This window comes from Puntigrus tetrazona, unplaced genomic scaffold (assembly GCF_018831695.1).
Source record: "Puntigrus tetrazona isolate hp1 unplaced genomic scaffold, ASM1883169v1 S000000472, whole genome shotgun sequence".
NCBI lineage: Eukaryota > Metazoa > Chordata > Actinopteri > Cypriniformes > Cyprinidae > Puntigrus > Puntigrus tetrazona.
The window spans coordinates 1,342,088-1,357,672 of NW_025048114.1; the positions used below are offsets into that span (position 1 = coordinate 1,342,088).

At 38.3% G+C, this 15,585-nt stretch overlaps 1 protein-coding gene across 1 annotated transcript; it reads left to right on the forward strand.

Annotated features, from left to right (window-relative positions):
• Positions 1–2,463: 2,463 nt before the first annotated feature.
• On the forward strand, positions 2,464–4,750 carry LOC122334042 (paraneoplastic antigen Ma3-like). Its single transcript, XM_043231931.1, has 2 exons — positions 2,464–3,994; positions 4,623–4,750. Exons 1-2 carry the CDS (start codon positions 2,464–2,466, stop codon positions 4,748–4,750), a joined length of 1,659 nt encoding a protein of 552 aa, XP_043087866.1.
• The last annotated feature ends 10,835 nt before the right edge of the window (positions 4,751–15,585 follow it).

Below are 15,585 nucleotides of genomic sequence, written 5' to 3' on the forward strand. Positions count from 1 at the left end.
AAACACAACTGAAACATCAAGGTCTTATTAGGTATACTTGAAACCTCCAGGCAGGTGTGTTGAAGAAAGTTGCAGGACACTGGCACTCCAGGATCAGGTTTGATTACCCCTGTGCTAGATGATCCTGTTCCTCATAGTCATCTGTCCACTCTGCTAATTCCTATACGATCTGGTTTTATCCTACTCACCTGCCCTGCTTGTATTTTGCAGCTCATCGGTCTCTCTCCAGTTCTCCAGATCCACCTCAGGTTTCCTCTTCAAAAGGTAAAGTCTTGGTTTTACCACAGGACAACAGGCCCTTGACTCTACCTCGGCCCGTCAGCTGTTTCCTCAGTTGCGTCAAGGTCCATTATCATTAAGGTTCTCCTGGGCTCCCTCATCTCTCTGGCCTCACCAGGATCCACCTTCCGACTTGGTATTCACTTCCCCAGGTTGCGGCCCCATTCTGCGAGTCCCCTATTATTGCCTCGGCCTCTTGAGCCAGCAGCATCACCTTGGACCTCCAGGCCTGTGAGGTCACCCTAAGCTGTCATCTTTGAATTCTGATTCGCATGGCTCCACATTTTTTGATGGGCTCCAAAGTTGTGTCCAAGAGAGTTATCAGGTCTCCTCCCTCAGCTGTGGAGTGCTCCTCTTCCGGCTCCTCTTGTTTAAGATCCGCCCCATCGTCTACCTCCATAGCTCCCTTTTTCTAGGATGGGCCTTATTGGGTGGAGGTTCTGTCAAGACTGGCTACATTCCACTCCACTGGTAGATACACACTCGTGAACTTCCTTGAGCACATGCCCTCGAGGAAATCCCTGCTGCCATTTTTAAGTGAGTTCCGTTTTGTGAAGTGGACAAGGGAAGTTTATAAATTCAGAATTTGACCAAGGGAGTGAACCTGCTTAACATGCACACTTCAGGCAGCTCCATAGACCACAATGCAACACAATTATGAAGTCATTGATGTAACCCTGGGTTTAATTTACTATTAATATTTTATTTATAATCATTTATTTATATTTATTTATTTTATTTTATTTTTGTGACCAAAAAGGGTTCTTTAAGAAATTATCTGTTCAGACATGTCTTTGGCAACAGGTTGTTTGGTTTAATGCTATTGGCTAAAAGGTGACTTGATCCCGCCTAATGTTGAGGAAGGCAGCGGCGATTGGCCGGGAAAGTAGTCGGTCGAGAGGGCGAGGGAAGAGGAAAAGTGAAGTGTGAAGGTGATGTTGTCGGCATGATAACAGGGAATGTCACTTTATTTGTAAGAACTGCATAATGTCAGTTTAAACCAGTATATTTCTCTGTTGTGGAGTCAACACGACGCCACAAGATGTCAACACGACGTGAAACAGAGAAAATGCAGGTTCACGCTTGACCGCCATTGCAGTAGACGGGACAATGTAGCTCGCTGGTGAAGTAACTTAACTCAAGTTTATTTCTGCGATCAGCGTCTATAAGCGGTTAGAAGTGATTGCCGCGGACGGTTGTTACAGCGATCAAGAAGTACGTCGAAGGAATCCAGATAGCGCTCCTAATCGCCGAGTGGTTAGGAGTTCCTCTGGCATCGCGGGAGTGCCACGGAGACTGCCGACTGACCATAGCCTCGCCTGGACTGATCTGACGGGTGACCGGTTCCTTGACCGTTTAAAGTTCAGGTACCTGTTGTTGTTTTCTTTCTGCTCTGCGAGAGCGAAGCGGCCATTTTCCTTTTTACTGGGCCTCAACGAACACTAGCGACGTCTCAGGCCTGCAACATGGGGATTGAGGGTGAGAGTGTGTGTTTGTATGGTGGGCCCACCTTAAGCAGTGTTCTAATAGTGTTGTGATTTTGAAGGGTTTCGTTTGTATTTGTAGTTAGCCCTTCTTACTAAAGCTCTTTATTTCTATTTTAGTTTCATTTTCCAAAAGGAAAACATTTCTTTTGATTATATCTTTATTTGTGCAAAACTTTAACCCTTTAAGTGTGCTGTTGTGAAAAGAGTGAAAGTTTATTTATAAAGTAAGAAAACATACTTTTTTACTAAACTGTGGTTCCTTCTGTTTATTCCCAACTCATCATACATTTTCGCTGTATAGTAGTTCAATCTATACAAACTGATAAGTAACCAGTATTGGTAAAACATGTAGCTTACTGAAGCCAACGTTGCATTTCCTAAGCAGTGGTATAAAGCAGGGTTACTTTTGATTTTAAAGAAAAATCACGTTGAGAAACACATTAAAAAGAACCTGGGTTTTAGCGCCAACAATTTAAAGTGGTAGATACACCTGACATCTGAAGAGGGCGCTACATAAAGTGGGGGCTCGTCCGGGATATCCCTTGCTGCTACACTGCTAAAAAGTAATTGCAAAAGAAATTATCCTGTCTCTGGGAAAGCTGGTGCTTAAGTTAGGCAGGAGAAATGGATGTTGATGAATCCTCCTTACAAACTGAACTGGATAAATGGTGTCAGAAAGCAATAGTTGATCAGAAACATGCAGTATTACTGTTGGATGTGCCTGCAGAGTTGGAAGTGGCAAAAAATTGAAGGAACAGTACAAATAGTCAAAGCTCTGGGAAGAGTAAGAGTCAGGGATTATAAAGAAGGACCAACACCAGGATTTCTACATGTGCTGTGTGAATGCAGAGAAGTTGTTGATTCTGCAAGCCTACCTGTAGAAGTAATACCTGCAGAGGGTGGGAAGCCTTGGAAGATAGTTGCAGCGGAAAAAGCTGAGTTGCCACCTCCTGGATTTGCTGAAAAACTGTCAAATCTGCTAATACAGGAAGGAAAGTCTGTCTCTGATCTACAAGCTATGTTCTCTTCACCCAGTTCCAATGCAGGGTCTCCAGAAGCTATAATCCGTGCGGTGGGTGAGCTGCTGGAAAAGACTTCGAAGCCTGTCAGTGATGGAAGTGCATACCGACGTTTGAGAGTTTTTTCAGGTGCTGTCCCTATTCCGGCAGGGGAAGAAGCCTTAGAGACCTGGATGGATCAAGCTAGAATGATGGTCATGGAGTGTGAATGCTCAGAGAAGGAGAAGCGCAGACGAATCGTTGAAAGTCTGAAGGGTTCAGCCCTGGATGTTGTGAAGTCTATCAGATTTGCTGATCCAGACGCACCTTCTCTTCAGTATCTTGAGGCTTTGGATGGGGCTTTTGGAACTCCTGAATCAGGAGAAGATTTATATTTTGCTTTCAGGTTGTTAAGGCAGAATCCAGATGAAGCACTTTCTGATTTCTTGAAGAGAATGGAGAAATCTCTGACAAGGGTAGCGCAAAAAGGTGGGTTGCCTGGAAACAATGTTGATAGAACAAGAATTGAGCAGCTAATTCGAGGAGCTGTTGAATCTGACTTGTTGTTACTTCAGTTGCGTTTGAGAGAGCGACGAGAAAATCCACCTACCTTTTTAGCTCTCTTGAATGAGATCAGGGAGGCTGAAGGAAGCGAAGCTGCCAGATACAGTCTGGGTGTCACTTTCAAACCCGTCCCACGACCACGACAGAAACTTTCTAGTCTGGCTGCAGTGAGAGAATTAAAGGCTGAGATTCAAGAACTGCAGACCAAAGTAACTGAGGAACCTTCTAAAGTACCTGTGTCAGAGACAATGTTGGAGATAAAGCCAGTACCAAGAAGAAGAGAAGCTGACTCACCGGTAGACTTAGAAGTACAGTCACTAAAGAGGCAGGAGCAAAGACTAGAAGAGCAGCTGGTTTCACTGAGTGTCAGACAGTCCTCACAAATATCCAAAGAACCATCACCAGAGCAGGCTGTTGCTTCTGCAAAACCAAGATTTGAAGTGACTAAAGAAGATTACTTCTGCTACAAATGTGGGGAAGATGGCCACATTGCTCCAAGATGCAAGGCTACTGAGAATTACAGCCTGGTGATACAGAAGCTTGTGCGATCATTAAGAAAGACCCATAACAGTTGTACACAGAGGATAGTTATCCATCTGCCAAATTCCTCAAAGATTGAACTTAGCTCTCCAAAAAGGTATTCCGCTTCACCTAAATGTGCCCGATGTACTAGCATATGTACAAACTCTGAGAATAGACTCATTATTCATGTTTAAGATACGTATACTCATGGGGACATGAGAATTTCAGAAGGGGAGGATGTAACCCTGGGTTTAATTTACTATTAATATTTTATTTATAATCATTTATTTATATTTATTTATTTTATTTTATTTTTGTGACCAAAAAGGGTTCTTTAAGAAATTATCTGTTCAGACATGTCTTTGGCAACAGGTTGTTTGGTTTAATGCTATTGGCTAAAAGGTGACTTGATCCCGCCTAATGTTGAGGAAGGCAGCGCGATTGGCCGGAAAGTAGTCGGTCGAGAGGGCGAGGAAGAGGAAAAGTGAAGTGTGAAGGTGATGTTGTCGGCATGATAACAGGGAATGTGTCACTTTATTTGTAAGAACTGCATAATGTCAGTTTAAACCAGTATATTTCTCTGTTGTGGAGTCAACACGACGCCACAAGATGTCAACACGACGTGAAACAGAGAAAATGCAGGTTCACGCTTGACCGCCATTGCAGTAGACGGGACAATGTAGCTCGCTGGTGAAGTAACTTAACTCAAGTTTATTTCTGCGATCAGCGTCTATAAGCGGTTAGAAGTGATTGCCGCGGACGGTTGTTACAGCGATCAAGAAGTACGTCGAAGGAATCCAGATAGCGCTCCTAATCGCCGAGTGGTTAGGAGTTCCTCTGGCATCGCGGGAGTGCCACGGAGACTGCCGACTGACCATAGCCTCGCCTGGACTGATCTGACGGGTGACCGGTTCCTTGACCGCTTAAAGTTCAGGTACCTGTTGTTGTTTTCTTTCTGCTCTGCGAGAGCGGCGGCCATTTTCCTTTTACTGGGCCTCAACGAACACTAGCGACGTCTCAGGCCTGCAACATGGGGATTGAGGGTGAGAGTGTGTGTTTGTATGGTGGGCCCACCTTAAGCAGTGTTCTAATAGTGTTGTGATTTTGAAGGGTTTCGTTTGTATTTGTAGTTAGCCCTTCTTACTAAAGCTCTTTATTTCTATTTTAGTTTCATTTTCCAAAAGGAAAACATTTCTTTTGATTATATCTTTATTTGTGCAAAACTTTAACCCTTTAAGTGTGCTGTTGTGAAAAGAGTGAAAGTTTATTTATAAAGTAAGAAAACATACTTTTTACTAAACTGTGGTTCCTTCTGTTTATTCCCAACTCATCATACATTTTCGCTGTATAGTAGTTCAATCTATACAAACTGATAAGTAACCAGTATTGGTAAAACATGTAGCTTACTGAAGCCAACGTTGCATTTCCTAAGCAGTGGTATAAAGCAGGGTTACTTTTGATTTTAAAGAAAAATCACGTTGAGAAACACATTAAAAAGAACCTGGGTTTTAGCGCCAACAATTTAAAGTGGTAGATACACCTGACATCTGAATAGGGCGCTACATTGCAGATCATGTTTTATTCATCCCCACCCCAAACAACTCTAATATATCTAAATTATTATTATTATTATTATTATTACTAACTTTTTACATTTATAACAGCCCAAGCATACCAATATACATATAGAATATCACACCAAACAAATTTTTAAGGGGAAAAAATGTAAACAATGAACCAACATAATGCATTCTAAGCGATCAAGGGCTTAGAGCGTTCCAATTCAGCCCATTCAAAGGGTTCTGAGAGAACTAGGAACTCATGCAATGTAATCAGTGACGTATATCCGCGTAAACGAGGCGGAGGAATGTTTGCAATTGAAGGGCACAAAAAAATGAACAGGAACACAATCATTATGTTTGCTTATGCCCCAGTAACATTTAAAAATTACTGGCTAATTTCGATGAATTCCTACAGTCTCATTCCTACAAATTCATACAAAATTGCCACCTAATAAAATAGTTACATTTTTAGGTTAATCAATTTCAAATGACGACATTTCATGAGATGTAGATATTAAGATATTAAGGTATTCATATTAAATATACCAACTTATACTGTTCTCTGAGGTCAGGTCTGCTTACAGTGTTAGACACAGAAGACTTCAAATATAAAGTTTAAATACTCTTCAAAATCGCAGTAAAATTAAGCGACTAAGTTTCCTTTCTCAGTTTCAAATAAAAAGGCTTTTGTAAGAACAAAAACCTAATCATCTTTTGTTTCAGAACTGAAGACAGGGCATCTTCTAACATCAGTTTTATCCAGCTCATGTTTCCATTGAATGAATAACATAATCTACTATATTACTACATCCAGTAAGCTGTCCGCAAAACAAATGAATCACGGTACCTCCTACTTTTGTGAACAGATTTTGCCAATTCCGGTAGTCCAAACAGTAGAGCAAGGTTTTATCTGAGAACATGGGTTTGTTTTCCTGGAAACGTGACCTTTGGACAAAAGTATCTGATAAATGTAAATGTGAATCAAATTTAATTAAGTGCATTAGATTTTTGATGGTATGTCAAACATGATTTAATATTTGTGAATAAAGAAAAGAAAATCCACAAAGTTTAATGTAATACATAAATTCTAAATAAAAACAAATAGTATATTGCGGTGCATATATAATTTGTAACTAAATTATATTTCAATGAAATTTAATTTCATTAAAATTTTACGTAATGACCACATTATCCTGCTCTTTGACCCCTTGGTATTTTTATTTTATTTTTTTTTGTGGAAATGGAACAGAGACAGCATAGGCATCATAGGAAAATGGATATCAGATGGCTATTTACTAAAGTCTTGGATAATTTAATTCAGGTGTGGCGTTTCAGTCGGATGAAGTGTACCTAGCGCGTGTTAAGTCAGGGATCTTACCGTGTCTCGGGTTTTTGTGGGTCAGACAGATCCAGGGCGTAATGCTGGGCCTTTTCCCCTAAGTGCTGATCCTCAGTTGCTCATGAGAGGAAGTTTGCAAAGGATTTGAGGTCAGGAAGTTGATAAAAATGTACAGGAGGTGGTTAGGCATCCTGGAAACTCTGGGAGAATGAAGCACATCACATCATAGGGCAGTTCTGATTAATACACTCAACGTGAACTCCTTTGTCATTAAATCAACAGTGACTCGCGTGGATGAACTCAGTAACTGAACGCTGTCACACAGCAGCAGGATAATTTGTGTCTCATTTGCAGCGTTAGTCAGCCACAGCGACAAAAAGCCCAAAACAAAACAAAAGCGAGTTAATACGCTGCGCCAAGATCCTTATGCCTTCCATGCGAATTAAAATAGATATTCCATATATCCTGTATTATATATCTATTTATCACTTGTTAGACAATTGTAATTCAAAGCTGTGCTTTGTACTTTCTACAACTAGTCAAAACTGAAACTGAAAAATGTGAGATAAAGTTTGACATCATATAGACACATATAGTGTCCCTCAGAATCGTGAGATTTAAAGTCACAATTGAGAGAAATAAACTGATGTTGAGAAAAATGAGGTAACAAGGTCATAATTTTGTGCAAATTCACACAATATGTATATGTATGTATTTTGTAATTACATCCCAGTTGTAGTCTCAGATGTAGAAGTATTATTATTTTCTCATCAGCTTTAAAACAAAGCTTGAAACCAAGGCCTGATGCCTTGTTATCAGTAATGTTATTATTAATATTGTTATTATTAGCTATTAAATACTTGTTTTTGTTAAAATATCACTACATAGAATACATCATTTTCTGGTTCCCTTTTAAGAGCTTATTCCACAACGTTTTTCACCGTTTCTCTGTGCGAAAAAAAATGCTAAAAAGATCTGTCTTCTCTATACGAGGAACGCTTTTCCAATCAAGCGCAGAGTAGCAGTCACTGGCGTGACTTTTAAAACTAAATACAATTGCATTTCGCTATATTTGCTGAGGGTGTTTATTTGCTCAGTCGTTGCATGCTTTAGGTTGCTTCGTTCGGAGAAAAATTGAGCTTGGCGTTTTAAGTCGTCGCTAAAACAAGTGGACTTAAAACATGCCTGACGAAAAAGAACGTTTCAAAGACCTCACACCGTACGAATAAAGAACCAAAACATACAAACACAAAGCTTCATATGCGTCATAATCACAGTTTCTCTGGGGTTAGCGCTCCTGGACGGGCTGCTTCTTGTCAAGCGAGCGCTCTGTCTCAGCTGCGTGGGAAATGAGAAACTTAATTGTAATTGCTAATGTTTTATCGGAAAGTGATGCGTTTATTAAAGCCTGTCTAATCTCAAAGATTACAATGGCATTAATGCGTCTACATGGCTGCTCTTATGGACCTATTTACAGCAAGGCAAAATCAATATTGGTAAATGAAATATTGTAGCACAATGGTTGTGTATTTTCTATTTGAAGGCTAAGAAATTGGTAGTTCACTCGAAAACGAACAATTTTATTTAACACACAATGAGATATTCTGATAAATGTTGAAGCTGTTGAATGTTGATGATGTAGATGATGTTTCTTCATCAGGTTTGGAGAAATTTTGAACACTTGTTCAGCAATGGATGTGAATGGGTGCCGTCAGAACGAGGGTCCGAACTGTTGAGAAAAACACCACAGTAATCAACAAGTAATCCACACCACTTCAGTCCATCAGTTAGTGCCTTGAGAAACTGAAAGTCGTGTGTTTGTAAGAAACAAATCCGACATTAGGCATTTACTCTAAACAAGTCGTCCAAAATAATGCTTTCTCCAGCGAAAAAGGTTCTCTGTAGAGAAATCTGCACAGATCAAACACAGCTATTTTCTTCTCAATATGTTAAATATGTGGTGTAGATTACTTGAGGATTATTATCATCAGCCGTTTGGACTCTCATTCTGACGGCACCCATTCACATCTATTGTTAAGTAAGTGACGCAATACTACATTTCTTCAAATCTGATGAAGAAACATAGCCATCTTGAATGGCCTGAGGGTAAACTATTCTTTTTAAAAATCTTCAGTTCATAGTTACAGCACAGGTCTTACGCTAGCTGTATTTTGTGCTCATAAGAAGAAGAAGAAGAAGGAAAAAAGTCAGTGAAATAAAGCAATTGAAAGTGACAATGGCAATATTATTGCACAAGCACGTTTTATGCTTTATTAGCAGGTCCTCCCTAAAAATCAACATGATCAAATGCTGAGGTTCAGCTGGGCTCATGCCAACCTTTTGTTTTTAAACCCTTCGGTTTTTCATGCTGCTAAGACTAGGCTGAACAGGTAAATTCTGAAAACATGCTCTAGTTTAATAAGAGCTTATAGAAAAGTTACGCACTGAAACATAAACCCGAATAAAACCACATCTGGCAAAAAAATCTTATTTCGCAGGAACTGGGGTATTAGAATAGCAGTGCCACAGAAGGACATAATTGTGTTATGTCAAAATGAAAACATGAAAGAGGAAATGAATTATTGACATGAAGTATTACTATAAAAACTAGCCAAGATATATAAGGAATATATAAAAAATGTTTTGTAGTTGTAAAAAATGTTTTCATTATTATTTTTTATTTTTCTTTGCTTTGATATGGCTGGAAATGTGACCTAATATATAATATTGTATTTATTTATTTATTCATTTTTTTACACACATCTGGCATCTGACTGACAAAGATATTTATGTTCCTTTGTAAGTTTATAATATAAAGGAATAAATAAATATACGTACATACATACATACAGCAGCAGACATCTGGCGTCGGAGTGACGAGCATATTTTTGTTCTTTATATAATCTGGAGTGGACATAAATCATAAATTTAAATAAAATAAGCAGGTGTTTACACAGCATGTTTTATTTCTAACTAAAAATCGAACATGCTTATGCGTCTTTGTCATTCACATGACCCGAAAACTGGTTTCAAAGTGTACACTTTTCTAAACGATACATAAAAGCAAGGAGAAAATCATTTGTCACAAATAATTTTTCACGTAATAAGAAATTGAAGTGATCGTCTCTGGTACATTTCAAAGAGGGCATTCGTTGGCATGCCAGGTTATTGTCCCATGTCTCAGAGCCTATTATGCTGATCTGGCATACAGAATAAACCGCTTACATCACTGTAACATCATATTAACAGCTTCTATTGAGTGGGACAGTTTATTTGGAAAGGTTTGATAGAAGATTAAAGCTTCCTTTGAGCACCTGTTCTCCGAAGAACATTCCCAGTGAGAGCTCCGAAACCTGAGCAGATCCTGGCCTTTGTTTGTCTTTGTTTGTAATGTCCTTGCTTATTAGTTCTTTCCAGTGAAATTCCCACACAGTGTTAGTGGATACATCCATTTGCTGCCAGTTTGTTTACGCATCCCTCCATTGCTCAGCTCCATTATTTCCTTAGAACTTGAGACAAGCTTTCCCGTTTTTTTGGTTTTGTTTTTTTTTTTTCATGTCAGTTTGTTTTGGAGCTATATCTGATCTTGCGGGAATGGCTGAGAGTGCTGAATATCAGTACTCGCCGAACTGGTCGGCTGTGGTCTTGATACCATTGTGCTCTGACAGCTTGTCATGTCGCCTTCAAAATGGCCACCTAGAGCTATCCACCTGCAGCTTGGAGAGACAAATCGGCGTGTACTTGGTCTGACCTCAATTAAAACCATCAGCTGCGTCACGTAGGCTGCTGACTTTGATCAGGGATCTTGTCAGAATGGGGCTAGTCTAATCAGTTTTTTTTTTTTTTTTTTTTTGGAGCTACTGCCACCAGTGTGATCAGAACTAAGATATGTAGTGAAAACAAGAAATAAGAAAATTAGAAAAACGAAATAAAAAAATAACATAAAACACTAAATACGGGCAAATTTAGGTGTAACAACACAGGATTTGAAGGATTAAACCGTGTTGAGGAAAAAGTAATTCAATATTGCGTTACTACCCAAAAATTAAATAATTGCATTACTTAGTTACTTTTTAAAGAATGCAATGAATTACAATATTGCCTTATGTCATACATTTTAACTAAATATTGTGTTACTCCATAAAAAGTAACTAATTTAATTTCTTAGTTACTTTTTACAAAACGTAATGCATTACTATATCGCGTTACTCCCTAAAAATGTAACTAATTGCATTACTTAGTTGCTTTTATAGAAAGTAATGAATTACAATATTGCATTTTTCTATAAAAATTCTAGGAATATTGTGTAACTACATAAAAAACTAACATTGCATTACTTTTCTAGAATGTAATGCATTACTATATCTATCTATCTATCTATCTATCTATCTATATATATATATATATATATATATATATATATATATATATATATATATATATATATATATAGGTTAATCCTTTATTCTAAAAAAATCTCTAACTGACTGTGTTGTTGTAAAGTCATTAACTAAATAACTGAATAAAGAATGTGTAATGCATGTAAGTAAGTGAAAAATATAAAAGAGCAAAAACTCTAATGCAGTAGTTAAGAGCTTCCCAAGACAATAATAAAGATTAGATGTGAGAGAGCTATTGAATGAATGGCTTTGCGTACACAGACAATTTATCCCCAATAAAGATGATGCCGCTTTAGTGCCGCCCATGGGTTTTGTTCTTTGTAATACTGACACACATCTCAGCACTATCCTGTCTGGACGTATCGGTGTGATTGTATAAGTGTGAATAGATTGTGGATTATGTCAATGGGTTGTGCCACTTACGCACACAGTCATTAATTTAAAACATTACGATGGCACGAACTATTACAAAATAATTATGTAAAAACACGTCTCCTGTTTATATGCTGCAACTTGTATAATTGGAGCCTTGATCCATTATGAAGGACCTAACAGCCAGTGTATGACAAACGCTGGCTATGTTCCAAAATCTGCTGAGCTCCCTAAGTAGACAGCAATTTCAGTGCACTCCAAAAGAGAAGACATTGATACAATAAGTAATTACATAAGACGCAAAGCACCGTATTGGAAGTATTGGCATCAAAAGGGCTTAAATGTTCCAGTCCAGCACTTCCCGTACTGCTTTATAATGTTGACTTCAAAGCGCTCTGAATGGGGGAAGGAAATGAAAAGATTTTACAGTCAGACGCCACATATCGTGTTGCATGAGAGAGTTATGACCCTTTTGGCAGCGCTTTTCTTATTGGTTTTGTCTTATCTCTTTGATTGGCTGCTACTAGCGTAGGCCCTGATTTGGCCACATGTGGATCACTAGTCTTTTATCTCATAAATGGGAAGGCTTGGACATTGTGTTCCATTCAGAAGAGATCGTGGGTCATTCACACTTCATGAACTTTACACACTTCCCTGAGCCCCGAAGTGTTGCATAATGTCTTGCATAAATAGTCAATCTAGCAGGCTATTAGTTTAATCAAGATTCTTAGGACACTTGGTGGAGTTCTAAAATAACATTCAAAATAGCTTGCATTAACTTTCTCTCAGATATTTCTATGTTTAAAATGCCTTCTGGGATGAAAATATTTGTGCTCATTGCCTTAAAATACACAGATTAAAGGCATGCAAGCCTGGGTAACCCAAGCATTGTTTTTTCTAAGAGTGACTATGATTTTGTCAACTCCAAAAGTAGGTCCAAAAATCACCAGGCCAGATATTTATACAGGTGTGATAGAGAGGCACTAACTAGATGTTTCAGGTGTAACAGCATTAAAATCAGACAGCATTTGTTATTTTTGAGATATTTTTGAAAATATACTTCCATCCATATATTTCAGTTCAAGAAAATACATTCACATTCCTGCCCCATAATGTATACATAATTGTAAAATATAGAAAGAAAGAAATTAATTAATAAATAAAAAAAAATTGACTTTTGGAAGGTGTACCACAGGGGTCGGTCTTTGGACCACTTTTATTACCATATTATACGTGCATAATTTTTGCATGAAGTATTTCTTAATAAATTATTTTTATTGGATTATTTATATGGAGTCAAGTAATACATCTGACAGTTTGATAGTTGATAGAGAGTGTTAGTAGAGTATTAGTAGGCCGGTAGGGTAAGGATTAAAATAAACTGACTTGCTCTTGAAAAGCTACCTATAGTCAGTTGAATGTCTGTTGATAGATCATCACAATAAAGAGTGATAATCAGACAGTCTACTTGTACTCTAAAGAAAGCTATATTTGACATGTAGGTGCATGTAGGGGTTCATATGGGACCATTCTATTTCTTTTTTGTAGCAAAGAAATGCAGAGCTGCCCATTCGAGAAGGTTTGTTCCTTGAAATAGGCCCTTTGAAGCGGCGTTGAGCACTTCAGTTTGGAACGGCCGTGCAAAATGGCTGCTATTATTGCTCTCCTTTAGATATTACGCTATTTTTAATGCAGTCAAAATCTCATAATAGTCACAAGAAAACCAATTTATTTCTTTTTTAACATGGCTCTCCTTCATAATGGGGATAATAAATCCATCATAGACTGTCCTATTAAACTCTCTCATTCACGCTGATGTTTCCCGCTTGTAAGCAATACGTGCGATACGACCTCAATGAAATGCTAGCGGCTTCAGAGACGCGAAAATCACAGCTAGGCTGATTTGACTTTGATGTCTCATTAAGACTGCATGAAACCTGGTCAGAACAGGCAGCGAAAGGAGAGAAAAATAACATTAGCCTTTAGCAGTGGGGAAAAGTACAACATTGTGCAGACCCCAAGCGTGCAGAGGCTCTCCACTTTCCACCGGACCACCTAAAAAGTTGCGTCAATAAACGCAGCATGTTCAGAGGGGGAAAAACCCTCACAGGTTTTCTCAAACAGCACACACCCAAGCCTAACTCCCACAACATGACTATCAAGCTTGGATTTTAACACAAACACAGCCTTATTCAAAGGTGTGACCTTTATCGTTATGATGCAAGGACTTGTAGGCCTTTTTTACATGAATGAATCCCTCCACAGGCAGTTAAATCGTACAATATTTAGCACGATAGTTGTGAGCGCGATAGCGTCAACCTCATTGCTGTAGTTCTTTTCTTAGAACAGAAGAGGTCTGTGTTTACACTGCGCAGATGGCTAATCTAGCAGAGTCCTGCGCTCTCACAATGAGCCCTCCAAAACTAACATTATGAAACGAACGGCGCAAATTACTACCAAAATAGTGAACTACTTCAAAATAAACCCAGCTGATTTCAACTTTCATTGAAATATTAGCCCATTTTTCCACCTTTTCTGCTCTTTACTACATGAGAAATAAGTTGTAAACATTTGGAAAGGCCTGTGTTTTTCTTGTCAAAAAATGTCCGGGTTAACATTTCCTTTCCTCTCAAGATCAAAAGCTGTGGCGTGGTGAATGCTGAGTGCTCATTGGCTTAAAATACACAGATTAAAGGTATGCAAAACTGGGTAACCCAAGCATTGTCTTTTCTGAGAGCGACTTACTCTGATTTTGTCAACTCTTTGCTGTTTTATATATATATATATATTGGTTCAAAAAGGCATTTGCATGCATTTAAATAGGCTATTGCAAGAAATGTATTTCCCTGCCCTATAATATATTTAAATATATATAGTTTTGCCAGAAAAATCCTACATACATCAAAAAAAGAAAGAGAGGTTACTTATTTTGACTTTTGAAAGGTGTACCACAAAGGTTGGTCCTTGGTCCACTTTAACTGATTTTAGATATTAATGATCTTGGGATAATATCACACATTAAAAAAATGTAATCATATGTCAACAACGTGGTTTTTTACTCCTGTGCATAAATGTTGAATTAGGCTTCGAGACATCAAAATTTTGTCCACAGAAATTTTCATTGTAAATAGTGTAGCAATGGACAAAGCACTGCTTGTACTGAGGTCTCTTTCATTGCCTTCTTAAATCTTGAATATTGTACTCATGAAAAGGTGTCTTTTAGTCAAATAGGGAAAATTATTTAAATTATCAGAATTATTAAAAAAAATTAATAATAGTAATTCACTCTGAACACTTGTCTACTTATGTGCTCTAAACATTTTTTTTTTTGCCTCTCCAACTTTTTTAAAAATGATTTTGACTGCTATTTTTAGAGGCACCTCATTAATGTTCGATTGAAACCAAATTCTGCCATCTTTTCAAACCAAACCAAGAGAATGACGGATGAAACATGGATTTAGAGGCAGGAATGTTATATAGCTGTCTGCCTGTTTTTGCTAATGAGCTTTGCCTGTTTCCTTTAGGTTGCTCAGTTACAGGCTAACACGAGCACCAGCAGCATATTCCAGAACTGTGGAATTCACTTTCGTCTTCGTTAGACTACAAAACTGACAAAAAGTGCAGTCCATTGCGGAAAATGTCTAGCGACAGCTGCGATATCGTGCTATTGCATTAATCTGAATGAACATTTATAATATTAAAACCGTCATCTCACCACTTGACATGGACCCGATTGATCAAATCTTCGGGCAGCAGAAAACTCAAAATAGCTCATAAAAAATTATCTGAACATTCTAAATAGAGCAATGTAAGCCCATTTCCCATGACATTTTTTAATGCAACTATAGAAAAACTGGCTTTTTCCGTTCAAATAAAGTGGATGGTGACCTTCATGTGGACTGTGACCACAATTTTGCCTAAATCTAGGTGGCCCTGTCTAAACGGATAAGATCGATGTTGAGTCCTAGCAAAGATTTGGAGGGAAACTGTGTTGATGTCCCTCTTGGGTCCATCATCACCCTTAATGATGGGAGGTCTCTGGCTTATCCTGGTAACTTTACA

Coding starts and splice junctions, on each gene's coding strand:
- LOC122334042 (XM_043231931.1), top strand. CDS start 2,464: ATGCAGTATTACTGTTGGATGTGCCTGCAGAGTTGGAAGTGGCAAAAA. Junction 3,995..4,622: donor TTCACCTAAATGTGCCCGAT/GTACTAGCATAT, acceptor CGGTTGTTACAG/CGATCAAGAAGTACGTCGAA.